Source organism: Lycium ferocissimum, chromosome 3 (assembly GCF_029784015.1).
Source record: "Lycium ferocissimum isolate CSIRO_LF1 chromosome 3, AGI_CSIRO_Lferr_CH_V1, whole genome shotgun sequence".
In the NCBI taxonomy this organism is placed as follows: domain Eukaryota; kingdom Viridiplantae; phylum Streptophyta; class Magnoliopsida; order Solanales; family Solanaceae; genus Lycium; species Lycium ferocissimum.
The window spans coordinates 4,485,806-4,508,167 of record NC_081344.1 but is presented as its reverse complement, the minus strand read 5'-3'; the positions used below and the strand labels follow the sequence as shown (position 1 = coordinate 4,508,167).

The following is a 22,362-nucleotide window of genomic DNA, read 5'->3' as shown; positions in this document are numbered from 1 at the left end:
AACTTGCCTTTGAGCTTTGGTCGCACCTTCTTGTTACACAAGACACCGGATACAAGCCTCCATTTCATCCACCCTACACCAATACGATGTGTGAGATCATTATCAATTTCTCAATTTCCTTATATAGACCCAAGATACTTGACACTTTCTTTCTTCTGGAAGACACGTGTATCAAGCATCACTTGCACGTTATTCACACGCTCAACACCGCTGAACTTACAATTCAAATATTTTGTCTTGGTCCTGCTCAACCTGAACCCTTTAGACTCCAAGGTCCATCTCTATCACATAAATTGAGACGGGGAGTATTAGGTATACTGTATACCGTATACGTAATCTAGTGTATTATTTTTTCTCATGCAGAATATTAATCGTAAAAGATGGACCGAAAAGAACAACCTCAAACCTCTAGGGCCACATTGCACTTTTTTCATATTTAAAACGATAAAAAAACAAAAATATCAAGTAAGAAGATATTCTTTTGTTATATGCTCACACTCAAACCTCAAAGTCATCCAAACAGGCCCTGAAATTCATCTTCTCCTTCAACACTCTTCCCAATAACATTTTTTCGCCATTACAATAAAATAAACAGCAAACAAAATCAACAACCTGTTTGGTTTTTCTCCATCAAAATGGGAACTTTAACGAGCTGTAGTTTCAATACAATGAACTTAAGGTTCCGTATTCACCCTCCAAAAATCAGTTATAATTTCAATCAAAAAATCCAAATGAAGAACATGTACAAACGCAATTTGGGTAGATTAATTATTAGGTGTAGTAGTAGTAGTGGTGGTGGAAATGGAAATAGCAATAATAATAATAATAATGGGAGCAATAGTGATGGGAAACTGGAAAAAGATTCTTCTTCTTCCAATTTGGCAACTGTAACTGAAGAGAACACTGAGGAAAGAAACGATAAGGTGACTGATTCTGAGGATTCTCCGGTGTCGATTTCTTCACGTGTGAGTTTCTCTGTTGTTTTTTGCTTTAAGGGGTAGTTTGGTTATTGGTTAGGAAGTGAATTATTCATGTATTAAAACCAGCATAACTAGTAAACTACCATGTTTGGTAGAATTTAGTTGTTATGTATAAAATTCAGCACACCAGGTACGGTATTTGGTTGCCGGTTTACAATCCAGCGTAACTAAAACATGTACTCGCAGGATAGACGATGGAATAAGTAATAGATGAATTACTAATACCTGTATAACTCTTAAGTTTCGATTTTTTAAGTTTGTTTACACCTTGTTTGGATGGTTGTTGTTACTTATTGTATTGTTATTTTAAATACAATGTTTGTTTTGATTGTCACTTAAATTTTATTGTATGTTATCGTTAAACCCATGTTATGTAACGACGTAAAGTCCCATTTTGTGTCCCATATTATGTAATGACAGATTGGACATTTGGTGTGGTTGCGTTGTTAGCTTATTTTTTTCTCATTTGACTTTGTTTATTATTTAATAATCGTGTTTCAATCTTTTACCCTTACCTTCTTTTATAATAACTCTACCCCGTATCCTTTAGAGATTTTTATGTTAGTGTTGGGATAAGTGAAAATCTCTTTGAAGTTGATTAATTAAGGACTAAACGATCAAGGGCACGTTGTGCATTAGTAGATATTTCAAGGAAGTGAAACAAAGACAAGCAACACTCTAATTTGTTTTAAAATTGTGTATTTAAATGAAAAATATAGCAGAAATGGATATACAGAATTCATATAGCCGACCCCAACATAACTAGATTGGTATTGATGTGTAGTTGTTATTGTCTAAAATTTCAAGTTTCTTGTTACATTGTTAGATTCGGTGTTGATGAAAGGAGGAAATTTTGGGGGAAAATAAGAGAAAGAATGTGTATTTAACTGATAGCTGATATAAGTATTACTCCCTCTGTCCCAATTTATGTAGCACCGTTTGACTAGGCACATAGTTTAGAAGGAAAGGAAGACTTGTAAAGTTTGTGGTCTAAAACAAACCGTAGACAATCAGTTCATTAAGGTAAAAGGAGAATATTAGAGGTAAGTTGTTTTTAATTATAGAAGGTGACATTCTTTTTGGGACAAACTGAAGTGTGCCACATAAATTGGGACAGAGGGAGTAGTATATTGATGTTGTTCTTCATGCTGCTGGTTGTAGTGCTATGTCATAGGCTTCTACAGTTGGAGAACTGATTCTGCCAGCTACATATTCATATGCCTCTTATCCTGGCTACGGACTTGCTTATACGGATGGGAAATTATTTTATGACAATGAATGCTAAGGAACATGGAAATTATTTGCATGTATTTTGCTTGAAATCTCCATTTTCTGTTTGCCTTTGTTCCTATCCTTGAGAGAGTGAAGTGGTTAGGTTCTTCTGTTGCAGTGTGTTCTTGGAAACAACCTCCTGGCAAAATTCTGAAAATCTGCCCTTTTAAGACTATGCAATGTAGGAATGCATGAGGCATCTTGATTGATTGAAATCTGATCTTGAATAGGAAAGCTTAATAGCAATTTGCCTACAGGAAAATCTTACAGCTAGTTACTTTGGAAATTGCAATACCAAAGGCTTTTCAACCTTATAGACTGTTTAGTTATAATTGCTAAATTATTGTGACTAGTATAAAAAGAAGCTGTGGCCCGAGATATCTATGAATTTTAAGAAGCTTATCTGGTCATTAAGATAGCAAGGAAAGTGTCAAATAGCTTTCCTTTATTACATTGTAGTCAGATTAGGTTCAAGTAATCTCTTTTGAGTCATAAGAAGCTCGTTAGAGGCGTCAGTCTAATGAGAAATAATAAAGAGTAGCTGCAGGATATGAAGAAACATTAAAGAAATGAAGAGAATCCTATGTACTGAATATGTTTACTTTCTTGGCAGCCAACAATATCCACTATTGAATCAACTTATAATAATTTCCAAGTAGATTCTTTTAAGTTGATGGAACTTCTTGGACCAGAAAAGGTTGATCCCAGTGATGTGAAGATCATTAAGGAAAAGTTATTTGGCTACTCTACTTTTTGGGTGACTAGAGAAGAACCATTTGGAGATTTTGCAGAGGGCATTCTTTTCCTTGGGAATCTTAGAGGAAAAAGGGAGGATGTTTTTGCCAAACTTCAGAGTCAATTATCAGAAATTATGGGTGATAAGTACAACCTGTTCATGGTGGAGGAACCTAATTCAGAGGGGCCAGACCCGCGTGGTGGGCCCAGAGTCAGCTTTGGTATGCTGCGAAAAGAAGTTTCTGAACCAAGTCCAACAACTCTCTGGCAATATGTAATTGCTTTTCTGTTGTTCCTTCTCACGATTGGTTCCTCTGTGGAGCTAGGAATTGCGTCTCAGGTGTGCTCATTATCCCCTTGGTTTGACTTTAGAATTCCCTTTTACTTTGTTTCGTTATTTCTCATAAAATTGTCTATTTATTTTTTCAAAATTGACTCGACGACTTAAATTTCTGTTGAGCAGATAACTCGCCTTCCTCCTGAGGTAGTTAAGTACTTTACGGATCCAAATGCTATTGAACCACCAGATATGCAGCTTTTAGTACCGTTTGTGGATTCTGCTTTACCTCTGGCATATGGTGTGTTGGGTGTGCAGTTATTTCATGTAAGATTTCTTTGTTATCCTTTTAGTTGATTATATGGGATTCTGTTATTGAAGGAATCAGCCAAGGCCAAAAGAACATGAAAATTTTCTCAATATAACGGTCTAATTTACGCTTTTGATTTGCTTCTTTGGCAACATTGATTATGTTAGTCAGGTTGACTATGGTTTGATTATATTCAGAAAAGAATAATTAGCTTTGATTTTAGTGTTTCTCCTAGTTTGAAGTTTCAAGTTGAAATAGGATGGTGGAGAAATATTAAACTAGATAGAAACACTACAAACACATTTCTTGGCCTTGGAGCGGAAACTCTATAATTAATTTATAAAGTATGCATACTGCTGAAAAGAGAAGAACAATCTCAGCTGAAAGAACTCTTTTATGGATATTCTAGATATGCTGTTGTGATAACTGAGTAATACTCTAAGCAAAAGAGAAAACGACCTGATGAAACAATGAAGATGCGCTTTCCTGATTTGGCTGGGGTAGTATACCACAAAATGCAATTTGATCATGGGAAAGTGGTTAGTCTAAATAATTGAGAGAACGCGTTGAGACAACTATCTTACTGCTAAGTTCTTGAATAGGCGCATTTTACAACGTATGCATCTGATTTGCGACACTTACTAGTTACTACTTGTCATGTTACTCTTGCATGCATTAACTAAATCTAAACTAGCTATCTAACACTTCTCCTCAAGCGGATGCATGCAAAAACTAGCAATATTTCCCTTCAAGTGGGTCCATAACATGTATGTACCAAGTCTGCTACATATATAATCAGTTCATCAATTGGTGAAGGACTTGATGAATAACAGAATAGGTCAGCAAGTTAATTGTTCGACTTCACAAACTTAGTGACGATTTTTTCTAGGAATATCTTAACTCTAACAAATAGAAGTTGATCTTTATGTGTTTGCTCATCTCACAAAACATTGGATTCAATTTGATGTGAAATACTGAAATGTAGCCTGACTATCACATACAAGTTCTATGCGCAAGATCCCTCCAAACTTCATAGTTTAATCCACATATGTTCGCAACCAAGTATCGCCATGGTTCTATACTGAACTGGACCTTCCGGACGTATTTTGTTTTTCACTCTTCCAAGAAACCAAATTACCTTTTATCGAAACACAGTATCCAGCGGTGGAACGTCTATCAGAAAGTGAATATGCTCTGTTATGTATAGTCAACAATCTATTCATGGCCTTTATACTTGTAGAGTAATTCTTTCCTCGGATAGATTTTATGTAATGAAGGACACTGACTATTGTATCCAATGCGTATCACATGGAAAATTCAAAACCTGACTTACAATGCTCAAGGGAAAAGCAATGTCAGGCCAAGTCATTGTGAAATAGTCTATTTGTTAACCGACCACTTATATCTTCCAAGATCACTAAGAGGCTCCCCTCTAACATGGCAGAAGTTTGATGTTTTTCAGAAAGAAAGTTTCCTGGTATGAAACAAAAGAAGGAAAAACAATGGACTCAATACAAATAGAAATTGGAACTTCTTGATCTGCTACTCTATAGGCTGCAGGATATTTTGCTCGAGCTTGCAACTTCAACATATTTGACAGCACTCAGTCGCATCTATCTTTGTTCTACTTCTTTCTTGAACTTTGATCCGATAACCATAGGTGTCTTCGTATGCCTCCATAGATATACACTAGAATCCTACTTGTAATTTAACTTATAAAATTTAGATTCATACCCCCATCCAATCCTCGTACATTATTCTAGTCATGGATGAGTTGTAATAGACATCTTAATGGTTAAGTGTCACAATTCTAGATTCTTCAGTTCTTATTAATGTCTCCTTGCCGAAGCAAATTCAGATTCATAATATAGAGTAGCACGGTCGTGAAAATAATGTATAAAAATTATTGATTTTTTTGTGGGAATTGGCTTCCCACATAGTGTCGAACAACCTTAAATTTTATCTGAATCAATCAATCTATCTCAACCCCAAATTAATTAAGATCGAGTATATGAATCCTCTTTATTCATTTTGATCTATTCACGTACAATAGACCCTTGTGGTCCGGCTCTTCCGTGGACCCTGCGCATAGCGGGAGCTTAGTGCACCGGGCTGCCCTTTTTTTTATGTCTATTTCATTAGATAGTATATAATACTCCCTCCGTCCCAATTTATGTGGCACCATTTGACTTGGCACGGAGTTTAAGAAAGAAAGGAAGACTTTTGAAATGTGTGGTCCAAAACAAGCCTTATATAATTATGTGGCTGTAAATCATATCATAAAGTTAAATTGTTTCTAAATATAGAAAGGTGACATTCTTTTTGGGACAGACAAAAAAGGAAATGGTGCCACATAAATTGGGACAGAGGGAGCATATCTTTTAAGGCAAAACAAGAGTCCCATAAACTAAGGGTTTCTAGATCTCACACTTAACTTTAAGGGTTTCTAGATCTCACACTTAACTTTACATACATGTCTTCTTTTTTTTTTTGAGTAAAAGGTAACTTTGTATTCACACAAAAAACTCATCATATGGTGATGAAGTATAATCTTACATCCCTTGGTAGACTGAAACTACCCTGAAACAGCAAAAAAACTAGACTTTACAGATGTCCTATAAAATCAACTAAGGATTCTACTTCCCCCACCATATCCTGTTTACACCAAAAATAAAGTAAACTAAGGCACTTCATCTTGATCTTTTGAGTGCTGCTGCCATTATCATGAAAACATCTTGCATTCCTTTCTTTCCATAGTGTCCACCAGATGCATGCTGGTATATTCTCCCACCAGTTCTCCTTAGATCTTCTTTTTCCAATTCCTTTCCAGCTGTTCAAAAGTTCAAAAGTGGTCTTTGGCATGACCCAACTCACTCCAAGTAAACATAAGAACATGCTCTACAGATTTACAGCTGTTTTGCAATGTAGGAACAGGTGACCATTGATCTCTGTTTCTCGTCCACACATAAAACACCTTGAGCAAATCTGAGTACCTCTTCTTTGTAAAGCTTCATGAGTTAGGCATGCTCTTCTGATTACCAACCATGTAAAGCAGGCTACCTTATGAGGAACTGACCTTCCAAATTAGTTTCCTAAGCCATTCTGCTAGTATTAACTGATTACTATTCATGTTCGAATAACAAGATTTTATTGTGAAATCTCCCTTGTTATGCAGCTCCCGGACAGGTCTATCAGGGCCAATTGATGTGCCCTGGAAGGTACCTAAAATTTGGTGCAAGTTTGTTACTCTGTCTATTTCCCAATCATTCAAGGCTCTTCTAAAAATCAAGTTCCACCCTTGATTGCTCCACAATTGAAAGACAGTAGCATTCTTTTGAAGGCTTATGATGTATAAGTCTGAGACCAGCTCTCTTAGACTAGTATCTCCTATCCATTTTTCATTCCAAAAATCTGTTTTTGGTCCATTCCTCACCTTTGTGTGCATTTTACTATTTAGCAAGGGCCACAACCTTCTAATTGTCTTCCATACACTACACCCAAAGGTTCCATCAACTTCCAAAGTGGTCCACTGAGTTAGAAGACCATATTTCTGTGCAATGAATCTTTTCCAGAGGGCCCTATCTTCAAAGCAGAGCCTCCATAGCCACTTAAGTAGTAGGCAGTTATTCTGTATACTTAAGTTCTTTATCCCCAAACCTCCTTGAGTTTTACTAAGTGTCACATCATCCCAATTCATCAGATTATGATCTTTCTTTTCTTTGTTACCATGCCAGAGGAAATTTCTTCTCAGTTGATTAAACTTCCTTTCAATGCTTTTTGGAACTGGGAATAGGTTCATCATGTAAGAAGGGAGACAATCCATCACAGATTTTATCAGTGTCACTCTGCCCCCCAAAGATAGATACTGGCTCTTCCATCTAGCCAGCTTCCTTTCACATTTCTCCAACACCTCACACCAAATTTCCAATTCTTTGTTTTTAGCACCCAGGGGCAGTCCCAGGTATTTTGTGGGCAGAGATCCCACTTTGCAGCCTATGTTCTCAGCTATCTCCTATAGGTTCCCAACTTGATTCACCGGAAAAATATGGCTTTTGTGCCAGTTTACATGCAGCCCAGAAATGCCTTCAAAAATGGTAAGAATAGCCCTCAGATGCCTGACTTGTAATACCTCAGCTTCACAAAAGACCAGAGCATCATCTGCATACAGCAAATGAGTTATTCCCATGGCATGACCCCTATTTGTTAGAGCCCTGAAACCCTTCATCCAACCATTTGCCTTTGCTTTCTTGATCATGTGATTGAGCCCCTCCATCGCTAAAATGAAGAGGAAGGGGGAGAGAGGATCTCCCTGTCTCAGTCCTCTTTGAGAATTAAAATATCCTTCAGTATTTCCATTGATGATAAGTGAAAATTTAACATTGGACATGCAGAATTTAATCCAATTCAACCAGTTGTTGCCAAATACCATATCCTTGAGAATCTTCAAGAGATATCTCCAGTTTACATGATCATAAGCCTTCTCTATGTCCAGTTTACATAGAATTCCTGGAGTATTCTGTCTCACCCTAGAGTCGATCAGCTCATTTGCTAGCAAAGCTGCATCCAAAATTTGTCTTCCTTTCAAGAAAGCCATTTGGTGGACATCCACCAATTTATCCATCACTGTCTTCAGCCTCTCAGTAAGCAACGTAGAGATTATTTTGTATACCCCCCCAATCAGACTTATAGGTCTAAAATCTTTTAGTTCCTCTGCTGCATGATTCTTGGGGATAAGAGCTATAAATGTAGCATTAAGGGATTTCTCAAAAAACTCATTCTGATGGAAGTTTTGGATAGTCAACATCAGTTCATCTTTTATTGTTGTCCAGCATGCTTTGAAGAAACTCATAGTGAAACCATCAGGCCCAGGTGCTTTGTCACCATCACAGTCGTCTACAGTTTGCAAAACTTTTGCTTCTGTAAATGGCCTTTGGAGCCAGATTTTCTCTTCAGTTGAAATCTTTGGACAGTCTACAAGTTCAAAAGATGGCCTCCATTCTTCAGTTTCTGAATAGAGTTTCTTGTAGAACTCTATTATTTCCATTTTGATTTCTGCTGGTTCTGTTATTTCCTCCCCCTTTACCACCAATCTGTCTTTGTTATTATATCTCCTGTGAGCAGTTGCCATTCTCTGAATTTTTTTTGTATTGTTATCCCCCTGCTTTAGCCATTGTATAGAAACATCAAATTTCATCCAGCTGAAATGAAATAAAATTAAGTTAGTTTTATAGCTAACCTAGTAAAAACATAATTTTGATTTTACTCTATAGGATTCACTATATCTGCTGAAAGAACATCTTTTTTGTACATTTGATTATGGATAGATAAAGGCACTCCATAATTATTAGTACAGAATTTTACTGTAAATTTTATAATCATCTGCATAATAATTTTAGTTCCATTTTCTCTGTCTTTACTGGGTTGATTTATGCTATTCATTTGAAGTAAGATTGTGTAAGGGTATAAATTGGATTAGCTTTTGAACCTCACCTCTAAAAGATCGGATGAGTGCAAAATGAGCAGAGCAGTATATGAAAAAAGTAAAAATATTTTTGTTCTCTTAAGCAGTCCTCGTTATTTAATATCTATTTTAGACATTGTTTCTACATTGGGTTTTCTCTCTTTCTGGTTTTATTAGGTTCCTTTGTCTTCAGAATGGCCTCACTAGGGTATCCAGTTACTCAGAGACTAGTTATTATTTGTATGATTAAGCCAGGAGAATTAGAAAATAATTGAGTTGGATCGCTGCTAACTACTACTAAATGAAGGGATTGATCTCATTTTGTCTGTCAAAAGATTTCAGGCTTATCTTTCTTCATCTGACTAATGAGCTACATAGTTTTTGCCTTTCCTCCTGCCAATCAGAAGATTCCTTAATTGATTTAGAAACATATTCATAGTTTTTTCCTTTCCTCCTACCAATCAGAAGATTCCTTAATCGATTTAAAATCATATTCAGCTGACCTAGGCATTGTTTTGACAGATGCAGGGCCTGAAAGTGAAAGTAATAGTATTGAAGCATTGAACCAACAAGTAAGGTCACAGAACCAGGTAGAACTTAACTGTGGTTAGGATATAAATAAAAGGCCAAGGCACATTTTAAATTAAATTCAAAAGTGATCAGAAGTAACAGCAGGAAGCATTAGCTACTCCCTCCGTTTCAATTTATGTGAACCCGTTTGATTGGGCACGACATTTAAGAAAGAGTGAAGACTTTTGAAACTTGTGATTCAAAATAAGTTTTGAATATTTGTGTGGCTGTAAATCACTTTATAAAGTGAATTTGTTTCCAAATTAGGAAAGAGGTCATTCATTTTGTCACGGATTAAAAAGGAAATAGGTTCACATAAATTGAAACAGAGGGAGTATATCTTATTAGACACCTATCGTTATCGTGTTATTGTACAGTACTGGGCTCATACATGTAGAAGGGACACTAGTATGTCTATAATACATTAAGCTAAGATTTTGTATCTCTAAATGACATTTGGCTTAACATTGTTGTAGCTCTGCGTGAAAACTAGAAGTTGCTGCTTTGCATTTTCTTTTGCTTTTGGAAAAAGTTTACCCTTTTTCCATTGCCCGTTTGTCATTGCAATCCTACAAGGGTAGCTTATTTTTAAAATGAAGAATAAAAGTTGTTGTAGAGCGAAAATGAGATGGCAGTTAGTCTCTCCTGTGTTGGTTATTATACGTAAATCTCTGCTCTTCAGAACTTATTCCTCCCTATTCAATTTTACATGAAGAATTGATTTATTGCAGGAAATTGGGCATTTTCTGGCTGCATTTCCAAGAAATGTGAAACTAAGCATTCCTTACTTTATTCCAAACATCACCCTTGGAAGCTTTGGAGCAATCACTCAGGTTAGCATAGTTTGTTGTCACTTGTCAATGGTGGAAAACAAAGTTGGCTGCAGAGGATTTTGATAGAGATTTGTGCAAATAGATCCAATATCTTGTAGCTGGCAAAGTGTTATTTGCTTTCTGGAGAGCCATGAATGAGTACCTTCTCATTTACCTGGTTTTGTTAAAACATGGAACATGCTGGTGATATGCATTTAGAGTGGTGCTTATGCATGACTGTTTTCATTGTTAGAGCTTAAACCCTGGGCTATGGAAAAAAAACACCCTGCCTGGCCATTAAAGATGCAGTAGTTCAGTTCTTAATAACTGTTCTTCAGAGCAGTAATAAGGGTTTCTTTTGGGCCGGGGGGGGGGGGGGGGGAGTTACATTTCACATATGCCTAGGGGCTGTTGATGGCAGAACGCGTTAAGTACAGAGAATTGTTGTAGAGTGTTCGAGATGTGATACTAGCAATATACTTATCGGAAAGAAAAAATGCTACTAGCAAAACTAGAATTTATTCTGGCTGCAGCCTCTTCCAAACAATCTAGTTTAAAGAACATGTGGAGTTCGACGATGGTGCTGTAGTATACAATAGTCTATGCGTATTAATCTCTTGGAGTGTTAATAATCATATTTTCAATTTCCTTTTCTGTACAATTTGGTGGTCACTTTATTTAGGACTTTTGTTATTTTAGATTTTTTAGTTCAAGCTTGTGATAGAGAACAAGAATAAGAGTTCTAAATGTAGGTTGCGATTGAGGAGAGGAGAAAGGAAGTAGAGATGGTGGTGGAGTCTCTTTGCTGATTATGTTGTGAATGTAACACTTCAAACAATGTTAATGTGTTATTGCTTTCCCTTCTTAAGTATCATATTTTGTTAAAGTCATATATAACTGATTTGACAATGGTGGAGTCTAGCATGGAGGGAGAAATCATTAAAGGATCCGTGCTAGATTAATCTACTTCATTAAACCTTGTCATTCCTCCTCATTCATCAACAGTCCATCAAGCATAAAACATATGCATTGATGATATTCTCTTGGTTCCTGCAGTTCAAATCTATTCTTCCTGATCGCAAAGCAAAGGTAGACATTTCTCTTGCGGGTCCCTTTGCTGGTGCTGCATTGTCTTCTTCCATGTTTGCGGCTGGCCTGTTGCTGTCATCCAATCCCGGTGCTACTGGAGATTTGGTTCAGGTTCCTAGCACACTTTTTCAGGGCTCTTTGCTTCTTGGACTTATTAGCAGAGCCACTCTTGGTTATGGGTAAGTGTTGCCCTCTACAGGGAGCGAAAGCATGAAGTTCGTGGAAAACAATTTTCAGAATATAAATTTGAATTATTGTCCTACTATAATATGAGAATTCCCTTTGTCAACAGTGCTATATCTGTAGGCTTATCACTTTGAAGTACATAAATATAGCTGTTTTTAAAAGAAAAAACTTAACAGTTAGGTGCTTGAAGGCCAGGGATTATTTTATTTTTCCAAATCGACAATATATTTTCATCCTACTTGTTTCAATTCATGTAATGTTTGAGCTAATGTGCATTCATTTTCACAGAGCAATGCATGGAGCATTGGTTTCAATCCATCCTCTTGTGATTGCTGGCTGGTAAATTTGAGTTTGTTTGTGAGTAATTTTGTTGGCTGGTTTTTAGCACGCTTGCTCTAAATTCCATTTTGCAGGTGTGGTTTGACTACATCAGCTTTTAATATGCTTCCAGTTGGATGTCTTGATGGTGGGAGAGCTGTGCAGGTGACCTTTGCATTCTTTACTTTATCAATTAGTGATCGACTTTTTGTGAACTTGGGGTACTGTCAAGGTTAATCTCAAAGGTCAACAACATCCTAGAAAATATAAATGAATGACAAGTCAGAAACCTTGAAGTAGACTGTTGTTTACATAGTATTAGATGATTGAACACTAAAATACTTGAAAAGATAAGTCTAATAGACGTACGGGTCCTTCGTGATTCTAGTATTTTAAAACAGGTTACGGCTCCTCGTTCAGACTTTTTAGTATTCTTAGACAAATTGGTTTCCCGAAATATTTTGCTGACTTTTTAATGAAGAATTATGACCTCTTGGAAAATGAAGAGCTTTCTTGGATAAGAGATAATTGGTTGTCCCAGATAAACTATGACGACTGTCTAATTCATCTTTTGTTTTTGGCAGGGAGCCTTTGGGAAAGGTTCACTAATTGGTTTTGGTTTGGCAACGTACTCACTTCTGGGTTTAGGCGTGGTAAGCATTCCTTTGTCATTTGATAAAGGGTAGAGCTTACAATAAATCATTGTCCAGCGTCTCTATTTGCTAACCCCCCCCCCCCAACCCAATTCTTCCAAAAAAACAATTGTCACTCTTCTGCTGTTAAGCTGTACTCCGACGGTCCCAATTTATGTGAAGGTGTTTGATTGGGCATGGAGTTTAAGAATGAAATGAGGACTTTTGAAACTTGTGGTCTAAAATAAGTCATAGATATTTGTGCGGCTATAAACCATTTTATTAAAGGTAAAATGAAGAGTTTAAAGTTAAATTGTTTATAAATATAGAAAGGTGTAATATTTCCAAAATATAAATAAATATAGAAAGGTGTAATTGTTTTTGGGATTGACTAAAAAGAAAAGAGCGTCACATAAATTGAGACGAAGGGAGTAATTAGTATTAGGTTGTCAGACCTGGAACCTTTTTTACTTATTGCATGTGTGTATTGAGGTCAAGTCACTAATGGCCTTTCACATATCAATCCTTTCCCCTTTTGCTTGGAGTTGCAAATTGTATGATCGGTCACTTAAACTCTGTTTTTTACTGCTATCAGCTTGGTGGACCTCTATCACTTCCTTGGGGATTATATGTTCTTATATGTCAGGTAACAAAAATACAATGCTGTATGAAATATTACGACTGTAATTTTATCTCCGATCTTATTTCATGTTATATAAGAGTTGCTTGTTTAAAACTTAAAAATCTTCGGATCATTTGATGGTCAGAGGACACCGGAGAAACCTTGCTTGAACGATGTAACAGAGGTCGGAACTTGGAGAAAAGCAGCTCTTGGTGTGGCTATATTCCTTGTATTATTGACTCTCCTTCCTGTATGGGATGAACTTGCAGAGGAGCTTGGTATAGGTCTTGTAACGACCTTTTGATTTTTAGAAACTGGAGCCTTGCCAATTTTGTTGTCGACTTGAGCTCTAAGGAGTATTTATATTGATCTTTGATGTACTTAGTGGACTGTTTATACATGTATATAGTGAGATTTTTTGGCTGGAAACACCAGTTTTTACCTGCACATTTATTTTTAATGAAATCTAAATCCATTCTCTTCCTAGTTTCTCCAATTATGCTCAGGTTTTGTCAACTATTATATTTGCATTTGGTTTCCTTTTAAATCCTTAAGTGGGTAAACTTGGAATAGTGAGAGCTAGTGTCTTTGATTTGTAAAATTAATTGAAAATGGAAACCGACTTTTACCTTGATATTGGAATGCCTTTTATCCACCCCAAATAACTAGAAAATAAAAATAAAATAAATGGTCTTTGCTCTATTCCCCCACTCTGCAATTTTTTTTTTTAATCTCAGCAGTTAAAAATCAAAGTAAGAATATGTGTTTCTTTATCAGGGTTAAGTAGTAAATATACATATGAAAAATATGTAGTACATTCATTAATTTGGTATAAATATTTAAACGCAAATAAATTCTACCCCGGTGGTAGCAAATAAAAGCATAACAAGGAAACGGACTTTTTATCCTAGTTGCTCATCTATTATTATAGACAACAGTAACACGATAGTATTTATTTGATTTTATTTATTTTAAATCTTTTCTCAAATGAATCATGAACTGCACAGGGCTGCCCCTTTGAATGAATATATTATTAAGGATCTTTCAACTGTTAGGTTTCTTCAACTCTTCTAAACTTCACTAGAATCATCCTAAAGATTAAATCCACCATTTATGTGTTCAGATATCAACAAATGCAGACATTATAATCATATTATGGGGCCTTCTTTCACTTTCTTGTTCAACTTTTTGTTTACAATTTTCGCCTAATTGTGAAAGCAATGAGACAATTATGGAGTCTTTCTATTATATATATCGACGTTTCGTATATTGATTGGGTCATAAACAGTTTTATTTTATTTTTTTATTCTTTTTAAACACTATGTTATGGTCACGTTACTTCCGTCTATATCTATATTATGTGAATTGAGAAGGAGTATCATACATGATTGCTGAGCAAGTTTGAATTGTGTCGTATAGGTAGTATTAGAAATTTCTCTCTATTGTAATTTGAATTATTATTGGCACCATTAATGCATTGAGCAGTACTTTAAGCATTATATTAATGGCTTAACATATTGACAACCTCTCAAACTTGACAGTAAATTTTATTTAGATACTTGAATTGCAACGTATTCCATCGGAGCACATGTACACATGATAAAATATTCATCTTAGATATTTTCGGTTCAAATTTTGAAAAAAAAAAATTGTGCGTAATCTCAAATGTCCATTATGTAAATAAGTTAATCACATAAAATATTTCATCTCCTTTAACTATGCGTATTATCCTCAATTTTAACATGCCTGAGGTTTGACACTGGCGGTTTTCTCCCTAAAGTTTTAAATAACCCGGTTTAGTGCAAACACGAGTTCGTGTAAGTATTTGCCCACCTACTCCAACTAATTAGACCAAACAAAATTAATAAACAAATATAAAAAGTAATTCTCATGCAATAATCATGTTGAAATTTCCTCAAACAACCAACAACGTAACTAATACTACAATTTAAGTTAGATTGGATATTTGACTTTCTCGTTCGAAACGTAAAATCCTTTTTTGCACCCAAAGAAGTTTACTTTTAACAAACAAATTATTCAACGCTAAAATTAGTAGAAACTATAAGACCAATGGATCTGAAAATAAATAAATTTAAAGTACCTCGGGCACATCCGATTTTAGAAAGAAAAAAGGTTTAAGTAAAATAAGAAAATAAAATAAAAATTTATAAAAGTAGATGAAACTCCAATTTCCATTTAAAATAAAAGCAAACCGCCCCTCAGTCCCCACACTGCAATTGAATATTATCAGAATGTAAAGAAGATGACTGATGAGGTCTGTCACATTGAAGTTCTACATGCTTAACTGCATTAAATTTTAATTATATATCCTTGAAAAACATTCAGTGGTAGCCCATACATTAAATGCATCTACAAATACAACAAAGTAACCTCATCGTGGACGCAACATATACACAAGTGTATTTTGGAATATATATTTTCAACTCAAATAATTGCATTGACTGACACTCGTATAATAGTGAATAGATTAATTTTTTTTTTTTTTTTTTTTTTTTTTTTTTTTTTTTTTTTGGGTTGGAACGGAATAGACTAATTCGAAGATAGCAAAGAACCCTGCATTATTAAAAATCACATAAACCATCCTTGCATTATGGCTTATATGTGAACGAAATCACCGTTTAGAGTTATTTCAGTATTTTTGTTTTGTCAAACGGTATGCATGAAAGTAAATTTAACAAATAATTACATAACTATACGTTTGCACTAAAATTACATAATTTTATACTGTCACATGACTCACATCGCCCCATACCATCATCGTGTTAACTGAATGATCACAATATAGCTGGAAATATAAACTTCTGGTGGGGTTATCTTTTTTGTTTTGTTGCTCAAATGGCACATCCCACCATTTTCACTTAATATTATAGTTTTGTTGCTCAAATGGCACATCCCACCATTTTCACTTAATATTATAGTATTTCATACCAATTCTGCATCCATTTCTCTGCAATAATGTGGGCAGTGATGTCTTGTTAGGAAAATAGATAAATAATCCAAGAAGAAATGACTTTTAAATTTAAATAAAATCTAAACATACTAAGACTTTTAAAGAGATATTCAAACTCATTGGGTAAAATACAATCATATTAAATTACTATCTACCATGCAAATGTTTTAAAATCTTCAAATTTGGCCTAACTTCTATACACATTATTTCTCTCAAGTTGTGGACCTTTGGAGGATTGAACCATTACCGTAGTACTCTGAAGTAGTGTCTTGTAGTGGTTCGTCCTAATGTCAGTGTACATATATTCTTTTTGGTCCCCTCAGGATCTAGAATTGTTTTAATCTTGGTGCCAATACGTTTTTCTTTTTTAGATATTTAAAAACATTGGTGGGGCATTCATATAGTACCGTGGAACAATAAATACCCCTCTTTTAATATTTAAAAACATTGGTGGGGCTTTATCAATTTGGATCCAATCCAATATACACATTCATTTTCTGGCCCAATTCTGACGGAAATGCATGTTTTGTTGAAGACGTATCAACTAATTGGCCTATTTCAACATCCCATTGGATAATTTTACAAGAAATTGCCCGATTTTTTTTTTTCTTGCTAGGAGCTATCCGCACCAAGCTTAATCACGCCAATGTGGTATATTTAAAAAAATGTTTATACCAGCAGATTTGTATAAGTCACTTCATGAAGGAATTGAAGGCCTTATTTATAGAGTTAGAAAAGTGACTATTCCGAATAGTCATCTAATTTCATGAATAGACATGTTCTTTTAAATTCAAATTTTAAATAAAATCTAAACATACTAAGACTTTTAAATTTTAAAGTCTTCAAACTCATTTCGCCCGGGGTCGTGGATCAATCCCACTTCATATATAAATTACTATCTACCATGCCAAATGTTTTAAAATCTTCAATTCGCCTTTGCTTCTATATTTATTATTTCTCTGAAGTTGTGGACCTTTGTGGTGCTTGAACCATACTGTAGTACTCTGGATGTAGCGTCTTGTAGTGGTTCGTCCCAACTTGCTCAGTGTGCAACAAATCTGAGATTTGGTCGGCGGGATCTAGAATTGTGAACTGTAAGAAAGTGCCAATACGTTTTCCTTTTACATATTTAAAAACATTGGTGGGGCTTGAAATATAGTATAATAAAGTGGGTATGGCCAACAGTAATTGGACCCCTCCAATCCAATATGCACATTCATTTTCTGAATTCTGACGCAAATGCATGTTTTGTTGAAGACGTATAACTAATTGGCCATTTGAAACCATGACATTGGATAATTTTACAAGAAACCCTTGAAATATATTATTTTTTTCTCACCTAGTATTTGATATCCACACTCAACTAATTCGATTCGCACCATATAAAGTCCATTTAAAAAGAACCATTATCTAATATATAAGATTTTTTTCATACCCAAATTGAAATATGTAATTAAATTTAATGAATTAATTAAGAAAAGTTTGCTCATCCCATCACAATCATTTGATCCATCTGATTTAAATTGCTTATATCTTTCTTAAAGTAGAAAAACCCGCAAAACCGAACTAAACCGATAAATTCGACATATCAAGATTTAAATTATACGGATAGACCATAAAATAACTTTTACACTAAAATTGTATTTTTTTTAACATTTCGTTGCAAGTTAAATATCTTAATTTTCGAGTTATTGATATTATTTGTTCTTAATATTTTTTTTTCATGGTCTTGCCTTCATCAATCATCATCACGAATTTCTGTATTTTTTTCAGAATGATGGCCTATGGCTATTATTATATAGAGAGATGGATCATATTATAGTCTAAGTGAAATAATAAATATTCTTTCATTCTTAAGTAAAGATTTTGATTGGACTTCTGGAAATAAAGTCATTTTCAATTGAAATTATTATACTTTTAAAGTAGGACTTCCGTAAATCTGTAAATCGAAAACCAAAAGGATGGATACGTATTGGAAAAGAAATACTAATTCAAGAAACTTACCCCACGTCAACCGAAAATAAAATAGATAACTAAATTTTATAAATCACGACGGAATAAATATTTATTTTATCTATCCTGCTTTATAAAAATTAGTTATCTCAAACTATTTATCTTTTTAGAAGTTCAAGACAAACTTAATTATTTTTTCCTATTTTACTCTTAATAGTAACTGAACTTATTCAAGACTACAAACACCTTAATTTTGGGATGGTGTTATGATTGTTCAAATATAAAGAGTAAAATAACTAACAACTTGTTTGGATGGTTGTTATCTATTGTATTGTACTGTGTTGTTAGTTTAAATACAATGTTTGTTTTGATTATTACTTAAATTTTAATGTATCGTATCATTAAATACATCGTTACGCAACGACGAAAAGTCCCATTTTATGTAACGACCGATTAGGTGTTATCGTGTCGTTACCTTATCTTTTTTTCTCATTTTTATTATCTAATAAATCTATTTTATCATTTTCCCTACCTTTTTTATATGGTAGCTCTATCCCGTACTCTATTTTTTTTGTAGGTTTATCCTTCAAATAACTGATGTGTGAGATTATGTAACGATGAAAAACGATACAATCGATCCAAACGTTATGTTAATCAAAACAATACAATACGATACAATACAACACATTACAATACATTACGATACATCATGAAACAATATATAACAACCATCCAACTAAAGTGTAAATATCCCTTCGAATTAATACAATCTCTTAAGGGGGTGTAAAAGAGAATCACGACGTGAAGAGAGTATTATGTTCTAATTCACTGTTTGAATTCTCTTACTACTAAATTAATTGAATATCAAAATCCTCCAATGAATTTTGGTCTTGCTTCCTTTATTGACCCTTCAACTATTCGTCATCCTTTTCCCCTTAGTTCCCCAAACGAAACCTATAGTTAACTAGCTTCCTTTTCGTATATTTAAGATTGAGTTAAAGATGTCAAAATTGACTATCCATATATAGTTATTTGCATGTAAAGTGCTTAGTCGTTAATTTTCTGAAAATAATAAGTTAGAGGTGTTTTCGGCAAATTATAACTTTGGAGGGGTTGGGTAGCGTATCCTAATCCACTAGCTTCTTTTTTGGCAAATTTAAAATTGAGCTGAAGAGGTCAATATTCTTTATTGATAGTTATTTAAATGTAAAGCTTTGTCATCATACTTTAAATAACAGCTTAGGTACATGAGTTTTGAGTAAATTATAAAATTGAAGCATCACGAATGAAACTTGAGTGATAAAAGTTACTCCCTCCAGGTCAAATTTAGCCTTTTTTTTCTTGGGTCAAAAAGAGTGTCCGAATTAACTTTATTTTTTCAGATTTACCCCTATTAAGTGCTATGCGATCAAATCCCAATACCTATTTATTATGAGTAGTTTAGTCAAATTACTTATTTTTTCTAGGAGTTAGTATTTTTAAAAAACCATAAAACGGCTAGTGGACACTTTTATCTGAGGAGCATAATTGATCTTGTAGTAAGTAAATATATTATGCTCTTGTTATTTTATGAGATAGGTTTGGTCCAACAAAAGTTACGATGTTAATGTAATAATAAAAGTATAAAATAATTTCTTTGAAAGAGAGCAAACATCAGATCAAAGTAAAGTGTGATCCAATAGTTTAATAAATTTAAATCTTTAAAAAGTATAAATTGTATATAGCAGTAAAAACAATTCAAATATTTAGAACATCCAAAAAATAAAAAGAGCATCAAATGTATTGAAAATTTGAAACGGAAGGAATAATTGACTTCCTCCCGGAGGGTTTAGGTGTTTACACATCATTATCAACAAAATAGAAATATGGTCCAATACTATCAAATATTTCTTTGGAATTTGCTTTTTCAAATTGGTGCTTCATGAGTTTCTTATTTCTAGTTCTCCCATTCCTTATCCGGATAATGATTCCCCTACTTTACATTAAAGTTAGGAATGTTAAACTGGCGGATTAAATTAAATTTGGAAGAATTGAAATGAGTTAAATAAATAAATTGGCGGGTCATTAATTTGTTTAAAAGATTAGTTGGTTGAGACAAGTTGGATCAAAATGAGCTAAACAGTAGATTATAACTCGACCTACCCAACAAGGTTTAATTTGTTTTGTCGCTGCAATAACAAAGCTAACAAATAAACGTATCATTAACCTATCTATTCACCTTAAAAGGTGAAATTTGAATTTGTTTAGTGGTTTAAATGATAGATGAATTGATTTGTTATGAAAAAGTATAAAGTAATAATAATTAGCAATGAAATCAAATAAGTATAAAGCAAGAATATAATAAAATAAGCCCGAGTCATAGGAACTCGGAGGAATCTCTTAATGGGGATAACTACGGATCAACAATTAAACCTTCAAGAACCCTTTGAATCCGATATAATAAATGGGCAAATGTAATATAATTTACTTGTAAGCGAGAATGTAAATTGTTAAGCTAGAATTGGATGCACTTCTGAAATGGTAGTTTCCTATTTTATCTCTTGAGTTATGGTACAAGTTCCATAGATCGTCTTTTCTTTACTTCCAACATTAATGCTATGACAATGAATGGTAATAAAGGGTATTAATGCGCATTTAAGACTCGAGGTGTAGCAACTCCCCCTAGGGAGGATGCTACTAATCGAAATTTATCCATACTAAGTAAATTAAATATTCGTCCCGAAAGTATTTTTGCAAAATAGACTAATAACTAAATTTAAGGATAAAATTTATTTGACAACATGTTCACGAGTAGAACAATATAATAAACACATATGTATTCGAGCGTACCGCAAAATGTAGAACAAACAAATTTAAAACAATGACTTTATCATGTGATAGCGGAAATAGGCCCATGTGAACAAGTTTCCAAATACGATATCTCAACATAGTAGGATCTAAAAGAAACCTCCTAAAACAAAATAGAAATATCCAATCATAAAAATGGACAACACCTATTTTGAGTTAAATCAACACTTTAGAATTCATCAAACACGTAGTAGAGAAATATTTTCATGCTACAAGGATCATACCAAGCATGAAATTCAACTCCCAATCTCAAATACAAACTAGTTAAATTCCCAAGTTCAACACAAGTACTGAATTTAATATATTACAAGACTTGGGCATGGACACTCCCAAAATAGTCAAGTCATTCATCAAAACTAAGTTACAAAATATTAGCATCATGACCCAAATTTCATTCAAAAATGCATATCTAAGTGTATCACATGGATCACGTACAAGTCTCCAAAAGTATACAAAATGAATGTGCTCATGCAAATGTGATCTTCATCTAAGCATCTAAAGATTCTACTTGAATGGCTATCCTCAAGTCTCTTTCAACAACACCACATAGTAACAAACTATTGCTAAGCATAAAGCTTAGTGGCACATAAACTTAACTAACACTTAATATAAAAATAATATGTAAGGAGTACAAGAATAAATTCTAGGAATAAGCTTGTCAAAATCACCATCAAGAACTAAATGAAGGTACCATCCTTTCAAGAAAATAAAATATCAAATATTAAAATAGTTCAAGATATCAATATTCAAAATCTCAAATATCAAGAAGCTTTCCAAAGCAAATCCAAGAAAGTTCACCATTTGGTTAATTTCGCCCAACACATACATCATGCAATTACATCAAAGCATAATCGAATAACAAGAAGGACCGAAGTCCCAAATCAAGTAGGGTCGTCACCCAATAATCAAGAGAATCAAGAACCATATTGAAAGTGGCTTCCCCATTCATACTTCAGATGGACCAAGATCCATAATTAAGATGAAATGTGAATCCAAAGTCAAGATGGGACAAGATCCGAATAATCTCAAGAGGCATGCCAATATAAGTGACAAAGTCACTATCACAAGAAGGACAAAGTGCCAACGAGAATGCGATAATGCTCAAAGCAATCCGTATATGTGAGCAGTTAGTTGTCTCACAAAAAAAGCATTCCACATGATACCAAATGATATTCAAAGTTGCCGAGTGACTCAAAGTATTCATACTCAATTAAACATAGCGAAATAAGAATTTAACTAGCAACAACCGAATAGATAGCAAATTAAAATAAAGACAAGTTTTACCCAAGCTTAAGATATTCAAGTGTACACAACTAAATAAAATGTG

At 34.1% G+C, this 22,362-nt stretch overlaps 1 protein-coding gene across 1 annotated transcript; it reads left to right on the top strand.

Moving 5' to 3' along the window:
- The first annotated feature begins 488 nt into the window (after window positions 1-488).
- On the top strand, window positions 489-13,747 carry LOC132049370 (probable zinc metalloprotease EGY1, chloroplastic). Its single transcript, XM_059440131.1, has 10 exons — window positions 489-965; window positions 2,866-3,327; window positions 3,451-3,591; window positions 10,337-10,438; window positions 11,474-11,685; window positions 11,981-12,031; window positions 12,106-12,175; window positions 12,595-12,663; window positions 13,238-13,288; window positions 13,410-13,747. Exons 1-10 carry the CDS (start codon window positions 636-638, stop codon window positions 13,566-13,568), a joined length of 1,647 nt encoding a protein of 548 aa, XP_059296114.1. The 5' UTR covers window positions 489-635; the 3' UTR covers window positions 13,569-13,747.
- The last annotated feature ends 8,615 nt before the right edge of the window (window positions 13,748-22,362 follow it).